Source organism: Symphalangus syndactylus, chromosome 21 (genome assembly GCF_028878055.3).
Source record: "Symphalangus syndactylus isolate Jambi chromosome 21, NHGRI_mSymSyn1-v2.1_pri, whole genome shotgun sequence".
Classification (NCBI taxonomy): Eukaryota; Metazoa; Chordata; class Mammalia; order Primates; family Hylobatidae; genus Symphalangus; species Symphalangus syndactylus.
This window is the reverse complement of record NC_072443.2, coordinates 24,020,313-24,038,637: the sequence shown is the minus strand read 5'-3', so window position 1 is coordinate 24,038,637 and position 18,325 is coordinate 24,020,313. Positions and strand designations below refer to the sequence as shown.

The 18,325-nt window shown below is 38.2% G+C and overlaps 1 protein-coding gene and 1 long non-coding RNA gene across 15 annotated transcripts in view; one reads left to right on the top strand and one right to left on the bottom strand.

Annotated features, from left to right (window-relative positions):
* Window positions 1-18,325, bottom strand: part of CMSS1 (cms1 ribosomal small subunit homolog) — a 368,700-nt gene that overhangs the window by 8,610 nt on the left and 341,765 nt on the right. For all 9 annotated transcript variants that reach the window (XM_055259951.2, XM_055259953.2, XM_055259954.2 and 6 more), the window contains 4 exons: window positions 10,085-10,156; window positions 8,155-8,284; window positions 4,193-4,252; window positions 2,436-2,538 (listed from right to left, as the gene is read on the bottom strand). In XM_055259951.2, the coding sequence (XP_055115926.2) occupies window positions 2,436-2,538; window positions 4,193-4,252; window positions 8,155-8,284; window positions 10,085-10,156 (365 nt within the window). The remainder of the gene's footprint in view (window positions 1-2,435; window positions 2,539-4,192; window positions 4,253-8,154; window positions 8,285-10,084; window positions 10,157-18,325) is intronic.
* The window catches only part of LOC129471429 (uncharacterized), a 150,078-nt gene that overhangs the window by 96,042 nt on the left and 35,711 nt on the right, over window positions 1-18,325 (top strand). For all 6 annotated transcript variants that reach the window (XR_010118619.1, XR_010118621.1, XR_010118617.1 and 3 more), the window contains one exon: window positions 15,352-15,450. This is a non-coding gene — a long non-coding RNA (uncharacterized lncRNA). The remainder of the gene's footprint in view (window positions 1-15,351; window positions 15,451-18,325) is intronic.

Here is an 18,325-nt window from a genome sequence, read left to right as displayed (position 1 = left end):
AACATGGGTTTACTACTTTCCTTCATATATCATTATTATATTTTGAGAAATATTGACCAGTAAAAACATATGAGTTTGCAAAATAGTGAATCATGCTATACAAGTTCTGTTGCCTCAAGTTTTTACTTACACATAAGCTTTCTCCATGGCAAGGTTAACCAGGAAGATAATTTAAAATAAGTCATGGTTCTCAATAGAACAGATGTTCTTACAAAAGTTAGAATTATTAAATATTAGTCTTCATGAATAGGGCTTGTTGTGCCTACTCAGAAATCACCTTTTGCAAATCACCTAACCTTGAAATGGATCATAGTATTACTGGGGATACAAAAAAATACTGCGAATTGGTAAATGAAGTGTGACAACACAGTACTTTTATGCCCTCAGTAAGGAATTTATGCATAATAAAAGCTCAAATCAATTTGATAGCTTTATTTTAAGAGTCCACCTCCAGGCCAAACTCTTTGCCCTTAGCATCTGAATCTGAAATGAGGTAGTTTTTAAAGCACTGAAAAGTCAATGTGAATTCCCATGATTTCAGGACCGGCAAGTACAGCTGCCCGGAAGCAGTTGGAATCTTCAAGATAATTATGTTTAGAGCATAAAAAATGGAAAGAAACACAAGTGTTTCACTGGGAGATTATATGCTACAATTTAATGTGTGTGCATAATGTGATACAATTTAATGTGTGTCTCCACTTCAGTGGAGAAAGGAAGGTTTGAAGGACTATTACAGTTTAACAACTACTTTTCTAAATTCATGATTAGATTAGCTCATTTAGAAAAAACAGATGTAAATAACTATTGAGTGTCTAGATGTGCACCTTAGTCTATTTGACCAAGTCCTCTTTCTTCATGACTTGGATTTTCCTTTGTTTTGTCTCCTGTCAAAGCCTGGCCCAGAGCCAGGCTCTCAGAGAGAGCTGGTCCTAGCAAATCCCATCTGACTCTCACGGCTCTTCTCTGAAAGCTGAATGTTACCACTGACCAGTGGAAGCCTTTTTGTTTATTCTACAAAAACTACAGTAAATGAAAACGTATGTGAAAGCACTTAGTAAAGCACTGACAAATTATCTTTAAAACATAATCTTTACCTTTAAATTTTTGTTCCATTTGGAATTTATCTTGTTATAGGTGAGATATGAATCCAACTTTATTTTTCCAGATGGCTACTCAGTTGTTCCAACACCATTTATTAAACAATCCATCTTTCCCTACTGATTTCTGATTTGTCACCTTAGGCATATGCTACATTTTCATACGCATTTGGGTCTGTTTCTGAACTTTCAATTCTGTTCCACTCATCTGATCTGTCATGCATGTGCCAGTTCCATACTGTTAATTATTTTATTGAGACCTCAGAGTGTGTGTGTGTATACATATGCATATATAATTTGTAATCTCTAGGGATATAATCCTCTGATTCGTATTCTTTTTCAGAATTTCTTTGCCTATTTTTAGTTGTATATTATCCCATAAGAATTCAGAACTAGTTTATCCAGTTAAAAAAAAAAAAAACAACACAATTCTACTGGAGTTTTACTGGGAATGTGTAAAATCTGAAGGCTACCCTAAGTAAAACAGACATCCTTACGATATTGAGTTTTCCTATTCAAGAATATGGTATATACATTTTTGTTTGTTCAAGTTTTCTGCATCCCTTAGATGATGTTGTCTGTACATAAGTTTTGGTAAGTGTATTCTGTGGTATTCTATCTTTTCTTTTTTTTTTTTTTTAAATTTATAATGGAGATGGGGTCTTACTGTGTTGCCCAGGCTGGTCTCAAACTCCAGGGCTCAAGGAGTCCTCCCACCTCAGCCTCCCAAAGTGATAGGATTATAGGCACGAGCTGCTGTGCCTGGCTTCTGTCTTTTCTTGTTACTATTTTAAGTCAGATCTTTTCTTCTAACTGGTTGTTTGGGGTATGATCTTGCTTTTACCTTTGCTCTCTATAATGTGTGCTCTCCACACAGCAGCCAAAGTGAATCTTTAAAATGATGATTCACATCAAGTAACTCCTCAAAATCCTATAATGGCATCCTATCTTGGGGTCTTTTGTGCTTACTCTCCCCTCTGCCTGGAATGCTTTTCTTCCAGATAGCTGCTGGGCTTTCTTCTTCACCTTGTTCAAGTCTCTGATCAAACTGTCATCTCCTTAGAGAAGCTTTCTGTGACCACCCTTTTAAAAGTAGTCCTGATCTACTTATATCCCTTTGCCATGCTTTATTTTTTCTTATATAACTTATCAATGTACCTGACGTTATAATGTATCTTCATTTGTTATTATCTATCTCCCCCCCGAAATATAAATTGCATGAGGGCAGGAACTCTTGTTTTGTTCATTGCTACATCTCCAGCACATAGAGCATAATAGCTTGGCATATATCAGTTATTCAGAAAACATTTATGATATGGAATAGGTAAACCTTCCAACCTAATGAGCTCCAGGGCTCGGATGGCCGAGCTGCAGATGATCAGCATCAGGACCGATTTCTTCTCACTATGGTTCTTTCTAAGTTTTACCCACTTAGGACAAACTGGAAAAAAGACCAGAAAACAATTATTTGAAATATGGCAAAACAGGGCCCACCTCCCAAGTTGAGTATTTCTTCTTTGTTGAGTATTTAAGCAAAATAAAATATAGTAAGCATGGTTCATTATAATTACAATTATAATTCAATTTTCTGGTTATTGTAAATATTAGATTAAAATGAAGTATCATTAATTTGTAACACAAAACAAATATACCAAGTCCCTAAATGTGACTCATTTTAAAATTAAGTAAAAAATTTTGGAATATTACATTTTTGATATGTTAATTTAGGTTTGATACTTGAAGACAATGTTGATAAATAGGAAACGAATTCTGATTCAATCATATTAAATTTTAAAGGGACATTCAACATAAGATATAAAATGGAACAAACATTTAAAAACAGCAAACATTTACTAAATACTGACACGGTGCTAAGCACTTTACATACATTTCCTTTTTAGTTCTCATAATCCAGTGAGGTTGATTCTATTATTACCTAGATTTACATTTTCTGAATTTGAGCTGAGAAAGGTTTATGAACTCAAGTTGAGTGCCCTCAGAATTGCTTGTAGTTTGAAAGAAGAATGGAAACTCTCTATATCTAAACTATTTCATTGCTGGCCATAAATAAATGACCAGTTGATATGAATAATTTAACTATTGCTGGCTACATATAATACATATTGAAGGGCCAGACACAGTAGCTCATGCCTGTAATCTCAGCACTTTGGGAGGCTGAGTGGGGAGGATCTCTTGAGCCCAGGAGTTTGAGACCAGCCTGGGCAACATAGGAAGACCCTGTCTCTACCAAAAATAATAATAAAAAAAAAATTAGCTGCTAGTGATGGCACACAACTATAGTCCCAGCTACTTAGGAGGCTGAGACAGGAGGATCGCTAAAGCCCAGGAGGTTGAGGCTCCACTGAGCTGTGACCAGACCCACTGCACTCCAGCCTGGGAGACAGAGTGAGACCCTGTCCCTCTCCAGCCTCCCAAAAAATACATTTTGAAAAGATAAAATTAGCCGGGCGCGGTGGCTCACGCTTGTAATCCCAGCACTTTGGGAGGCCGAGGCGGGCGGATCACGAGGTCAGGAGATCGAGACCATGATGAAACCCCGTCTCTACTAAAAATACAAAAAAAAAAAAATTAGCCGGGCGTGGTGGCAGGCGCCTGTAGTCCCAGCTACTCAGAGAGGCTGAGGCAGGAGAATGGCGTGAACCCGGGAGGCGGAGCTTGCAGTGAGCCGAGATTGCGCCACTGCACTCCAGGCTGGGCAACAGAGCGAGACTCTGTCTCAAAAAAAAAAAAAAAAAAAGAAAAGATAAAATTAGATCGACTTCACAATAGCCATGGTCTGAGTTCTAAACATGCAAACAGAATTTCAGAATCTCACAGATGGAAAACATATCACATAGTCCATCTTCCTTATTTTTCAGATAAGAAATTAAGTCCAGGGCAGCACTCAGTGACTTGTCTCAGGTCAAACAGCAAATTGGTGGGGGACCTGGGACTAGAACACCATTCTCTGGATTCCTAGAACAATAATGGCCTAATGTGTTATATAAAAAAAAAAAAGAGACCAAAACCTAAATTCCCAAAGCCAGAGCAAAATAAGAATGAGTTTAAATAGATTAAAATCAGAGTTTACTTACTTTCTTTTAGGTATGAGGAAAGACTGTGAGTCAAATCATTGGCCTTGAGGAAACAGGAGTCTAGAAATATAACAAACATGCTTTACAGAGAATTTTGTAAACACACACACAATCAAAATAGATTATACGTGAGTTATGAGTGATGTATAAGGTTGTAAAATATTAGTGAATTGGGGGCCCATTTTATATCTTAAAGTATTGCCTATATTTAAAATAACAGCAGCAGCAACAAGTAAACTTTTAACCTGTCACGGAGCCGCCCATAATTTCTTAGAGCAGTGAAATAGGAGCTTCTTACATCACTCAGCAGATTAATGAAGCACCTTTATTTTCCAAATCCATAAAATAGGGACTACACAAATGCAAAATGAAGTGGCTAACAAATCTATGTAAACATGTTGAAACCCACTAGTTATCAGAGAAGTGCAAGTTAATATAATGAGATCCTACTTTAAACACTCATTAGAATGGCAACTATTAGCAAGATGTGTAATACCAAGTGTTGTTGAGAATGCAAGTTGATGGAAACTCTTGTGAACTGTAAGTGGAAGTATAAACTGGTATAGATATTCTGGAAAGTAATAATATTAATATGTATATACCCTATAATTCTATCATTTCAATTCAAGGTAAATAATAGAAATTCTTGCGTGGTCTATTAAGGTACAAACACAAGGATATTCATCCTGACATTATCTGTGATGCCAGGGTGCTTGAAGCCGCCTAGGTGTCCATATCTGGGACAATGGATGAGTGTATGTGGTAGATGGAAATGCTGGAATGTTATGTTGCATGTAGAAGCAATGAACTAGATATGCATAAAACTACTTAGTCATATATGGAAAAAGTGTCAAGTGAAGAAAGAAACAGAATGAAAGCATCAGCACAAAGCCATTTGAGATACATTTTAATATGTATATACATACACAGGATGACATATTTTATAAGAATATATATATATTTTTTAAAATTCCTATCATATGAAAATAGAGTTTGGATTAGGGAAGAATGGGAATAATGTCTCAAAGTATAACACAACATAACAATACAATAAAAAACAATATAACACATTAAAATAAAACCGGGGCTGGACTGACCAAAATGAAATTTATGTTGTGACCCAGCACATATAACTCATTAAGTGAGTAATTCAAAGCTGTTTTCTCCTATATTGTTGTGGAGCCTTTGGTGGTCTTTATAATGTCCCAAGCCTGGATATCACCAGACTCACCTGGAGAACTGAAGATACAGACTCCTGGGATGGAGTCTCTTTTGCATAGTGAATTAGAATCTCTTGGGGGTGGGCCTGGGAATCTGATTTTTAAGAAGTTCCTGGGTGATTCAGTTGCAACTAGCCTATAGGCATTTAGGAATCACTAATCTAAATCGCACTGCAGCTCTCAGGAGACAGCAGAGATGTTAATTAGCTCCAGGTGACTCCAGCCTTGAACTCCTAATTAAGTACCCATGTGTATGACATTAACAATGTACAGTGCACAATATTAATTGAAAAGACATGTTCCTGCCCTACAGACACAAGCAACCTCAAATCAAAACCAAGTTAGAAGCTCGACAAACTAAATAGGAACAATATGTTATTCTTTATATCTACCTTATATGTGTATATAAGGGGATTTATGTCCCTCCTTGAGCCTATTCCAAATAACCCACTGTATCTCCTTCCCCAGATCTAGCTTAGATCTCCTCTCTGTCCTTGGTCTCATCAGTGTAGTGACCAGGGCCTGTTCTCTCAAACCTTCCTCTGATGTCTCAGTTTATTGTATCTTAAATGGCCTAATTTTTTTTAACTAAAAATAAAAACCCGTCCTTTTTGATTATAACATTATTTCAAACATATTTTCCTTCCTCCCCAAACCATGACCACACATTCTTGCCTGACTATATTACTGAACTCTAACAAAACAATAATATCAAACAAATTCACTATGAAACTCAAATGACTCCTTAAAAGTTTCTTCTGAGCTTTGACTCTCTCTATAACTCCAGAGAGGAGCAAGGTTTATGATGTTCCATGAGGTTACAGAACAGCAGTGGTCCCATTGTTCACAAATCGTTCCTAAGTTCAAGTTGCTCTAAGAAAGAACTAGAATGGAAAACTGACCATTGAGTCACAGTAAAAATCAAACTTCATTTAAAGCTTCAAAAATGGTTTTGTTAGAATAGTTCCTGTGATAGTGCAGTCAGGGCCATAGCTTTCACAGCAGAGGCCGTGGTGTGCTGGGAAGAGTGGATTCTAACTGCTACTGGAACTGTCTGGGCTTAGTAAGTCTAAAAGTCCAGATCCTGCTCATGTGCAAATGCACTCCCTCAATTCCCTGAAGGGTAATCTCCTTGGAAAACAGACAGGGCACTCATGTCTCCAAACCCAATGTATGTTTTTAAAAAAGGATATCACAAAAGAATTATAAAAATTCAGGGAACAGATTGTTTTTCAGCTTCTCAAGCTTCTAGAAAGCATAAAGTTGTAATGGAAAACAGAAATTAAGCCACCCTCTACTTTTTCCAAAAGCAATATTAGATACGCCTAGTAGTCTAAAAATAGTTCATCTGAAGCAGTTGTACCCAAACTTTTATGGTTTGATTTTATGACAACATCTATTTCCTCCCATCCCTGCCTGAAAGAGTTAAAGGATGCATCATAATTTTGAAATTAATTAAAATTAGTTGTTTCACCTGGGTGTGGTGGCACATGGCTATCTTCCCAGCTACTCGGGAAGCTGAGGTGAGAGGATCCACTTAAGCCCAGGAGTTCGAGGCTGCAGTGAACTACGATGGTGCCACTGCACTCCAGCCTGGGCGACATAACAAGACATTGTCTCTAAAATAAATACATAAATATTTTTTAAAAATTAGCTGTTTAAATTTTGTAATATCTTTTAGCTTAATTATAAATACACTAAGGCAGAGGATCTAAAATTCTAGTAGGCTTAAGAATCCCTGGAGGCAAAGTGTCAGCCTCGCAAAATATGCAGAATTTTGTTCCTACCTTTTGATAGTTTGCTTAAAAGAGTCTGGCCTACAAAGAGTCTAAAAACCATGACTAGAAATCCATGATAAGAGCAACAACAAAACTAAATTGCTTATTAAGGCTAAAGTTCTTGTCTATAATAGTTGAGTAAATCAGTGTTTCACATCTATACTTTTAAATGTGTACTTTAACTTCTGTCCTCATGATGAATTCCTACTCGTTGAATAGTCTGTTAAAAAAATGCACACCCAACAATTAGCCTTTTGAATAAAAAAATACAATCACAAATCTTAGTATTAGATTTGACAAATACTGTTTAGCATCCAGTAAGGATATAATCTATCAGTTAAAACGATTTGATATAATCTATCAGTTAAAACTATTAGATTGAGGAAAAGAAGTATTATGTTTCTTTTTTTTTCTTTGAGATGGAGTCTCGCTCTGTCCCCCAGGCTGGAGTGCAATGGTGTGATCTTGGCTCACTGTAACCTCGGCCTCCCAGATTCAAGTGATTCTTCTGCCTCAGCCTCCCAAGTAGGTTGGATTTACAGGCGTGTGCTACCACGCCCAGCTAATTTTTGTATTTTTAGTAGAGATGGGGTTTCACTATGTTGGCCAGGCTGGTCTCGAACTCTTGACCTCAAGTGATCCACCTGCTTTAGCCTCCCAGAGTGCTGGGATTATAGGCGTGAGCCACTGTGCCCAGCCTGAAAGTATGTCTCTTTAAACAATTATTATTATTATTATTATTATTATTTTTAATAGCGATGAGGTCTCACTATATTGCCCAGGCTGGTTTCAAACACCTGGTCTCAAGCGATCCTCTAGCCTCAGCCTCCCAAAGTGCTGGGATTATAGGCATGAGCCACTACGACTGCTGGAAAATGTGTTAATTGACTGCCTGAGACACCTAACCATAACAGATAGTTATGTTTTGCTCCTTGTCATTAGGAAAATTGAAGCTTGGCTATACCTGGCAGGTTCAGTTCTTCTAATTCAATCACCGAGCGTCTGCTGCTATAATAGTCCTTCATCAGCTTCTGTAGGTCTTCAGGTAACCCTGGTTTTGGTTCTGATTTCGCAAGAACATCAGTAATTTTCTTCTAAGATATGAGAAGGAAGAAAAATGGGAAGACATATTTTAAAATGGCATTTGGTTGGAATAGGTTAGTTCCCCTGGCATTTAAACGGCACATAGCTTTTGGTGTTAGCCAAGTGTGAATGTGGGTTTTAATAAACACATTTGAGAAAATTCACTAAATACTTCTTGGACATAACTATTGCTTTGAAAAATGAAAAAATGATCTAGAAGGCTCCCGGTAACTCTTGATCTATGACTTCCAAGAGAACTAAATTTTTGCAGGCGTCTGCATACTGGGGTATTATTTTCTGTCAAAAGTAAAGAAATCTCATTGCTATGGAAAGCTCTCTTTCAGCCCTAGATAATTTATATTCCTGTAGGATTAGAATTTTGAGAATTTCTTGCCCAACCTGGTTTTTGAGGTGCTGAGTCTTAGTTTGGATTTCTGTCATTAGTGTAAAACCTGCAGTAGGAATCTGAGCATAGGAGCCTACTGAGAAGGGGACTTAACACCCTCGATTCTCAGGTCTTGGATAACTGATGGTATTAAAGTGGCCCTATGGAAAGTAGAAAAAATATTACAGGAAATACTTTCCAACATCAGTTTTGATTTAGACTCATTTGTGTAGCATGTATTGAATGCTGCAGTGTAGTAGAAACCCACAATCATTCATTTATTTCCATCATAAGCTTCCCTTCTCACTTCCTTCTAATGTTCCACCAAAGATCCAGAAGGAGCATTCCCCACCCCTGACCCCAGCTTTTCCCCCTCCTTCTACAATATCCTCATTTCTATACACTTGCCAAGAATGGTCAAGGCTCTGTCAAAGGAATTAACTTTTAAAAATATGTCATCAGTGGGCACAATTTAGCGTGACCTCAGTCAAGACCAAACTATCTAGCTAGAGTTTTGACCTTGAGCCACCAAGAACTTAACACTCCAGAAGGCCATTAGTGTACAAATTATCAAAGAGAAGTTAAAGTCACTTCTTTAAGGACTTGCCAAACCTCAGCCAATTTGGCATCTCCCATTTTCCTATTTGGCCATTTGTAAGAAAAGAAAACATATGCACACACACTCTCAGTTTTCTAAAAGCTTGCTGTTAAGTAATTGGTTTCAGTCCATCTTCTTTCCTCTAATCCCAATCGTATTTCCTCGGCTGACTTCAGCAGTAGACCCCTCTTGGCAGGGAGAGAATTACACTGCTGTTTTCACAACTGTGGGAGGTCATAGCTAACCATACTTTCTCCAAGACTGAGCCATAAAAAAGTTTGTATACGAGAAACAGTCTTTCCTATGCTCACCAGCAAATATCAAAATGCAAGGTGGGAGAGCTTTTTTGACATAATTTATGGTTCCAAATTAGTCAGAAGTGCCTCATACTACCTTCATCTGCTTATTATTTTCTTTTTATTCATACTTTAAGGTATAAGGTCTTAAAATCTGGAATGAATAGAAAAAGGAGGTTGGTATATTTCTTTTCATGGACAGAGCCAGAAGGACTGGGGGAGGATAGCTCTGGACTCTTTCTAGGATTAGAAATCTATGTCTGACATCTGACCACACTGAAAACAAAGGGTGTGTAACAAATACATTTGGCACTCCACAGGACTGAAATAGGAGTCAGAAGAATTTATTCTTAGCTCCAACAGAAACACTTATTAGTAGTGACCTTAGGAAAGTCACTAAACCTCAAGGAATCTTACAATGTCTGCATCTCTTAAATGGGGATTACGGTAGTTGCCCCACGAAAGTATGATATATAAAAATGTGATGGAAACCATGTGGGGCCATACAAATGTAAGAAATTATTAATATTACCTTTCTCCTTTTCCTGGTCTTGGTGGCATTCTCTTTTCTTTCCTTTGGTTGTATCAAAAAACATTCTCTAGGCTATTAAGAAATACAAATGAGAACATTTTAATCTTTTCATGATAAAGTGTCAATTAGTGGCATGAACCCCAAAGTACTTTCTGCCATGCATGTATTCTTCAGAGTGTCTTGGTAATATTCTACAGAGAGATGCTGGAAGATCTACTGTAGGTTACTATGCAGCGGTTGCACTGAGAGAATTTGAGAAAGTCAGAAAGTGCAGATGACTTAAGACTGGAGAATCTTTGAACAAGATCAAATTGTGAGTGAGTGTATATGTGTGCTTGGTGTGGAAGTGCAGGGTATTGGAGATTGAAGACAGTGGCTGAGTTTGTATAATACAGCAGAAATCGATGTGATTAAAATTAAGATGTGGTAAGACAGTCTTTGACTAGAGTGACCTAGGGTTTTCCATGAACTAGCTGCGTGTGAGCTTACATTTCCAAGTCACTGGTTTATTGTTTTGTATTATCCATTCCTTTCCTCTTCTCAATAAGCATAGAAAATCCAAAGTAGGATATATGAACTTACGTTTTTATAAACTAGCTGCATCAAATGCCTTTGCTATAATGACTACAAAATGAATGTCTTTGCTACTAGTCTGATAACAGTCTCAGCACCACAGTATCTAGAGTAATCTGTTTTGCCTGTTGCCTTGACCCCTGAGTACCCCAGTTTAGTGCTATTTTTACCCTGAGGGCTTTTTTCTAATGTAGAAAAACAGGAAATTTGGACTAAGACCTTGATTTATAAAATAGAATGCCCCAGATTCCATATTTATTAATCACAAGCAGGAGTATAAAATGTTTCCTGTGCTGGACCTTTTATGCAACATTGTCAAACAAGTTGCCAAGTAAGATATAAAATGTAAGTGAAAACTTATTCTGAGTTTTCCTTGATTAACTTTCCATTCCAACCAGAGAATATGCAGTTTAAACTGATAAGCTACTAACTAAAGCAATCTTGTCTCCACTGGCTCTGTTAAAATGATTACAGATGAATCTTTCTATGAAAGCTTGCAGACAGCCTGCAGATTGAGAATGTCTATGGCCTGAAGTCAGACAGAAAGATGTAATACTACATAATTTCTTCAAGACATGGGGCCAAAGACCAGCAGTTTCAAGATTCTCTTTTAGTTATTGCAGAAATAGATTTAAAAAGTTCAGGATTAAAGTGACATGGGAAATCTTGAAATTTTAGTTTCCTCTAAGATAAAAAACCTGCAAAGAGCAATTGCATCACAGCTAAAGAAAAGAGAGATATGGCTTCTTTTATTTAGAAAGTTAAACTGTCTTGTGGATGTAGATACATGCCAATTTGATGCTGGTACATGCCAATTAGAGACCGTGCCAAGGCCACTAATATGTCACAGAAGCTGCCAGATGGCCATAAGAGTCCAATTACAAACCAGGCCAGTATTCAGCTCATGTTCCTAAGGCAAAGGCTGGGATATGATTAGCAGATCCCTTAAACTACACTGCATTATCTCTACCAGTATCAAGGTTTTTGGGAAGCGTATTTAGAAACCTGTTACAATCTATTTAGTGTATGCGGGTGTTCTCGAGGAATATGTTCAGTGTACTGGTTGTATTTGTGATAGGTTTACAAAGCCTATTAATTAAAACATGACAAATTAAATCTAGAAATGAGCTCAATTGTAAGAATATGGACTCTTTAATTCTGGGAGAAAAAATAAAAACGTAATTCTGAATCATGCATAGGAAAAAGAAACATGCTTGATGAACTGCTTTAGCCATGCTATTGCTTCAGGTAAACAATAGGTTCAAATTCTTACATCATCCTAAAGGAAATGCAAAATAATCTTTGGTTTTGGAGACTAGTTACTTTAGCTGGCTGTGGTAGGGTGCCAATGAAGAGGACAATTTTATGGGGTCAATTTCCATAGAGGTGAGACGACTTTATGGAGAAATCCAAATCCACAGTATTGAAAAGTCTTACATTTAGTTAACTGCTTTATGAATGCTGCTGTCTACCCTCAGGGAGACTAGGTAGGAAGATGTGAAAGAATCCGGCCAAGCCACTAAGCATTTCTGGAAACCAATTCCAACGCTGTGTGACTTTGACAGTTGATAAGTAATGTCATTTCTTTATATGAAATGTAGCAATTTTAAATACGTAGTCTGAAGAATCACACTCCCCTAAAAAAATGTTGCTTTTAAGGGAAGCAACTAGAGCATATTTTCAATTCCTTAAAGTATCAAAAATTACTTTAAGAATGATTCTCCTGATTACACATGGCAAACGAACCTCAAAATACCAGTGAACTGAAAATAAAGGGCATTGAAAAGGACCTATTGAGCAGGATCTATATAAAAAACAAGAAACCAGGAGAGAGAGCAACAGTAATGGAGAGGTTTCAACAACTTTTTGGAAAATGGAAAGTGGCTGGAAATGGATAGAAGTGACTTGGCACAGAGAGAAAGCTAGCATCTGGGTTTCAGAAGGAGTGGAAGCTAACAGTAAGTGAGTCTTTGACCCGCTCCACTCTGAGAAGGTCCAGTACTTTGGAGGCACAAAGTACTACAGAGAGTAAAGGGTTAAAAAGGAAGCGATTGGCTGAAAGTTTATATTTAGAATGATTAGCTACCCCTGTCCCCCACTAAGTGATATCTTCTACCCTGGTAGCCAAGCAACTATCCCATTACTGCTTCCTTTCACCTTGCCTGTCCTGCCAGCCAACTGGAGAGCTATTCTCTGAAGCGATCAAGAGGATCAAGGCTGGGCCAGGGGAGAAAGGGCAGAGGCTGAGGCTTGCCTCCATTTCCTGCCCATATTCCATGCTTACATATTGCAGGCAGGAGACTACTGAATTCCTCTTTGGAAAAATGGACTGGCCTAAAAGAAATACCATCAGAGAGTGACATTTGGGAGTTCCATAGTAAAAAATCCAGCTTGTTATCCTATCACCCTACCATGAATACACTAATTGACAAACCCAACTCATCACTGTTTCAGTGTATCTCTCTTCAATAAGAATGGATAGCTAAGGTTCATCAGACATCTAAGGAAAGTCTCCAACACAAGAGCAAATAAATAACAAAAAGAAAAATGAACCTAGAGAAAAGTGGGACGGCACCTCAAAATAATGACAATTAATATCCTCAGAGATAAGGGAAGATTTTGCAACCATGAAACAAGAACAACATGCTGTACAAATGGGAAAAACAGTTAAGCATTAAAACAAATATAAAAATATACGAGGAAGGCTTGAAGATAAAGTAGAGGCAATCTCCCAGAAAGAGATGAAAAATGAAAAGAAAAAAGTGGTGAGAAAATCAGAGAATCAACCTAAGAGATTCAATTTTTCGATAAATGATATTATAGAAAAAGAGGTCACATAAAAGAGCAGGGGGCTTGGCATGGTGTCTCATGCCTGTAATCCTAGTGCTTTGTGGGGCCAAGGTGGGAGGACTGCCTGAGGCCAGGAGTTTGAGACCAGCTCTGGTTACATAGTGAGACTCTGTCTCAACAACAACAACAACAACAACAACAAAAACCGGCTGGGCGCGGTGGCTCACACCTGTAATCCTAGCACTTTGGGAGGCCAAGGCAGGCAGATCACGAGGTCAGGAGATCAAGACCATCCTGGCTAACATGGTGAAACCCCATCTCTACTAAAAATACAAAAAATTAGCCGGGCGTGGTGGCGGGCGCCTGTAGTCCCAGCTACTCGGGAGGCTGAGGCAGGAGAATGGTGTGAACCCGGGAGGCAGAGCTTGCAGTGAGCCGAGATCCCGCCACTGCACTCCAGCCTGGGTGACAGAGCGAGACTCCATCTCAAAAACAAAAACAAAAACAAAAAGGCTGGGCATGGTGGCTCACGCCTGTAGTCCCAGCACTTTGGGAGGCCAAGGAGGGTGGATCACGAGGTCAGGAGTTCAAGACCAGCCTGACCAACATGGAGAAACCCCATCTCTACTAAAAAATACAAAAATTAGCTGGGCGTGGTGGCACATGCCTGTAATCCCAGCTACTTAGGGGGCTGAGGCAGGAAAATCTCTTGAACCCGGGAGGCAGAGGTTGCAGTGAGCCAAGATTGCATCACTGCACTCCAGCCTGGGTGACAGAGCCAGACTCTGCCTCAAAAAAAAAAAAAGAAAAAGAAAAAGAAAAAAATTAGCTAGTGTGGTGGCGCGTACCTGTTCTCCTAGCTACTTGGGAGGCTGAGGCAGGAGGACATCTTGAGTCCAGGAGTTCAACGTTGCAGTGAGCTATGATTGTACCACTGCACTCTAGCATGAGTGACAAAGTGAGACCCTTGTCTCTAAAAAGGAGTCATCAAAGAAATAACACATGACAAAATAAAATTTAAAAAAAAGAAATAATATATGAGGAACTTTTGTGTTGCCTGAAGGAAACTTTCTAGAACATAAAACTCCAAACTGAAAGCCCATTAGGTATAGGGTAAAATGAATATGAAAAATATCCATACCAAGGAGCATCACTGTGAAATTTCAGAAAATCATGGGCAAAGAAGATTCTAAAATTTTCCCCTCCAAGATAATAACATACAAAATACAAAGGATCAGAAAAAAGAATAGTGCCAAGATTTCTAAAAAGCAATAATGGATGCTAGAACTTAATGGAATGATGCTGTCAAAATTATGAATAAAGTTTATTTGCAAATTAAACTTTTATACCCAGCCAAAGTATCAATCAAGTGTAAGAGTAGAATAAAGACATATTCAAATATGAAGTCTCAAAAAATTTGCTTCCTACCTGCAGATACTGAAGGCTGTATTTCAGAATATAAAGGGTGAAACCAAACAAAAGGAAGCTATGGGATTTAGCCGAAAAGGAGTCCAGCCCAGGAGGGTGCTGAAGGGGCACCCTAGGTTGACAGTTAAGAGGTCTCAATTGTTCAGTGGGCCTAGAGAATAACCAGTTTGGAGTGAAAAAGAAATATGGATTTTTGCAGGAAAACAAAACAAAACAAAACAACTAACCTATTTGAGCATATGGAAAATATTATTCATGGAAGAGATGTTGGAACATATGGAAACAATTAACAATAGGAACAGAGCAAGCCAGGCAATTAAAGAAATGAAGCAACTGTTAATGCCATGAAAATAAAGTTGTATAAGAAAGGAGGGATGGTTATAGCTTCTTTCTCTCAGTGTTGAACAATATTTCCATCATCATAATGATGTAATAGTGACAACTGTTTTGACCAAAATGTGGTATCTTGTTGGCAGGGGAGGCAGCAGTTGGTGAAGAAATAGGAAGTATAATAGATGGGAGAACCATGTCCTCATATGCTATGTCAGGATGTCAGCAGATTATGTCAGAAATCGGTAAGTCAAGAAATACCCGTGTAAATTGTAAGGCAGAAAGTAAGGAAAAAAGCTAGAGAAGCTGAAGTTTTCTCTTAGTAAATAAGTAATATTGTTTGATTTTTAAATTTTTTAAATTTTTATTTTTTGAGACAGAGTCTTACTCATTCTGTTGCCTAGGCTGGAGTACAGTGTCACGATCTCAGCTCACTGCAACCTCTGCCTCCCGGGTTCAAGTGATTCTCCTGCCTCAACCTCCTGAGTAGCTGGGATTATAGGGGTGTGCCTCCATGCCTAGCTACTTTTTGTATTTTTTGTAGAGTCGGGGTTTCACCACATTGGCCAGGCTTGTCTTAAATTCCTGACCTCAAGTGATCTGCCCGCTTCAGCCTCCCAAAGTGCTGGGATTACAGGCATGAGCCACCACGCCCAGCTGATATTTTTAAAAAATATATGTATGCTTATTAGGTTGGTAAAAATAAAAAAATTTAAATTGCCATTTTATAACAAAACAAGTGTGTTTGTTATAAAGATAAAAACAACTTAGAAGTAGTTTTTAGTTTCTTTTGGACATGGTCAAAGTTATTGAATACACACTCACCAAAATGTCGAAAATTAAAAGGCCAATAACTCCAAATGTTGACAAGGATATACAGCAACCAAAACTCTCACACACTGATGGTGGGGGTGCAAAATGGTACAATCATTTAGGAAAAAGATCTGGCAGTTTTTTTATGAAATTGAAGATGACTCAGCAAGTGTCATGTATTTACTAAAGAGAAATAAAAATATATGTTCTGCCCTGATGTGAACACTATACAAACATCACTACGTACCCCATAAATATGTAGAATTATTATGTGTCAATTAAAAATGTAAAAAAATAAAATAAAAAAGCTTAAAAACCATTCCCCAAGAAACTTGTATGTGAATATTCATGGTGGATTTATTCACAATAGTGCCAAACAAGAAATAGCCCCAGGCTGGGGTGGCTCACGCCTGTAATCCCAGCACTTTGGGAGGCCCAGGTGGGCGGATCACCTGAGGTCAGGAGTTCAAGATCAGCCTCGCCAACAAGGTGAAACCCCGTCTCTATAAAAATACAAAAACTGGCCAGGCACGATGGCAGATGCCTGTAATCCCAGCTACTCAGGTGGCTGAGGTGGGAGTATCACTCGAATTCAGGAGGCAGAGGTTGCAGTGAGCTGAGATCGCATCATTGCACTCCAGCCTGGGTGACAGAGCAAGACTCCATCTTTTAAAAAAAAAAGAAAAAAAGAAAAAAAAAAGAAATAGCCTCAGGTGTCCATCAATAGAGGAATGGATAAACAAAATGGTACATTTGTATAACTGAATACTACTCAGTGTTCTAAATTCAATTGTATTGCCTTGAAAGTCATATGTTAAAACCCTAACCCCCAATGTGACTATATTTGGAGATAGGGCCTTTAAAGAGGCAACTAAGGTTAAATGAGGTGTCATAAGGGTGGAGCCTCAATTCAATGTGACTGGTGTCTTTATAAGAAGAAGAGACATCAGGGATATGCATAGACAGAGAAAAGACCATGTGAAGACATAGTGAGAAGGCCATCTGCAAATGAAGGGGAGAGGCCTCAGGAGAAACCACACCTGTAGACATCTTGATCGCAGACTTCTAGCTTTCAGAACTGTTGTTTCAGCCACCCAGTCTGTGGCATTTTGTTATGGCAGCCCTAGCAGACTTAATGTGCTCAGCAATAAAAAGGAATGAAATACTATACACTGACATGGAGGAATCTAAATAATACTGTGTCGAATGAAAGAAGCCCTAAACAAAACGGCATGTAACTGTATGATTCCATTTATATGCCACTTTAGAACAGGCAAAATTAATTTTTTAGGAAAAATATCGGAACAGTTGTTGCCTCTGAGGCAAGGAATTTAGCATGGTGATTGATCCAGGTGGCATGAAAGGATTCTGGGGGTGATGATCCTGTTTTTTTAATCCAGATTGGGCTTTGAATTACATAGTTGTATTTATTTGTCAAAATTCATTGAATGGTATATTTGACATTTGTACATTTATTGTATATTAACTTTACCTCAAAAGAAAATATACAAACTTTAAGACAAATATTAAACATTAGTCAGTGATATGCACGCTGAAGCATCTGGGGTGAGTGTACTGATTTTGCAAACTACTCTGAAATGTGTCAAAAGTAAAGTGATTGATGAAGAATGTGCTTGAACAACGCTATGCAATTTTGGACTTTGAAGACATGGAAGGTGAGGGCTTGAAGAAAGAAAAATCTTATTGGAAACTGAAGGAAAGGGACTCTTTGTTATGCAGTGGTAGAAAGTTTAGCAATACAGTTTTCTGAAATTATATGGAAAATGTGTCTATTGGCAAGGGTAATCTAGCTAAGGAGATTTTCAAATAGTGTTGAAGGTGACACCTGATTTTTTCCTGGGTCTTACAGTAAAATGAAAAAGGAGGGGGTTAAACTGAGAGAAGGAATATTAAAGATGAAATCAAGGGTGTGACTTAAAACCATTCATTAAGACCTCAGAAGAAACAAAGATGGTGCCTGAGAATACTATTCAGTCACATAGGAGCGCTTTAAAGAAATTAAGGGTGTGCTCACAGATTTTCCTAAACAAGATGCCTCTAGGAAGCTTAAGGGATATTGCCTCATATTCTCTCAGCCAAGGGCCCAAAGTAAAGAAGAGATTAGGGGTGTGACTTCTGCCTAATGGAGTGAACCCCCAGAAGCAGCACAGGTGACACCCACGTTTTTAAAGGAGGTATATATGCAGAAATACCACTAGTTTGGGCTGAGAGAGTCAGAGAACAATGAGAACAGAGGCCTTTGGACACGGAGAATTCTGTCAAGAAGCAGGGTGCATTAGCTGCTCA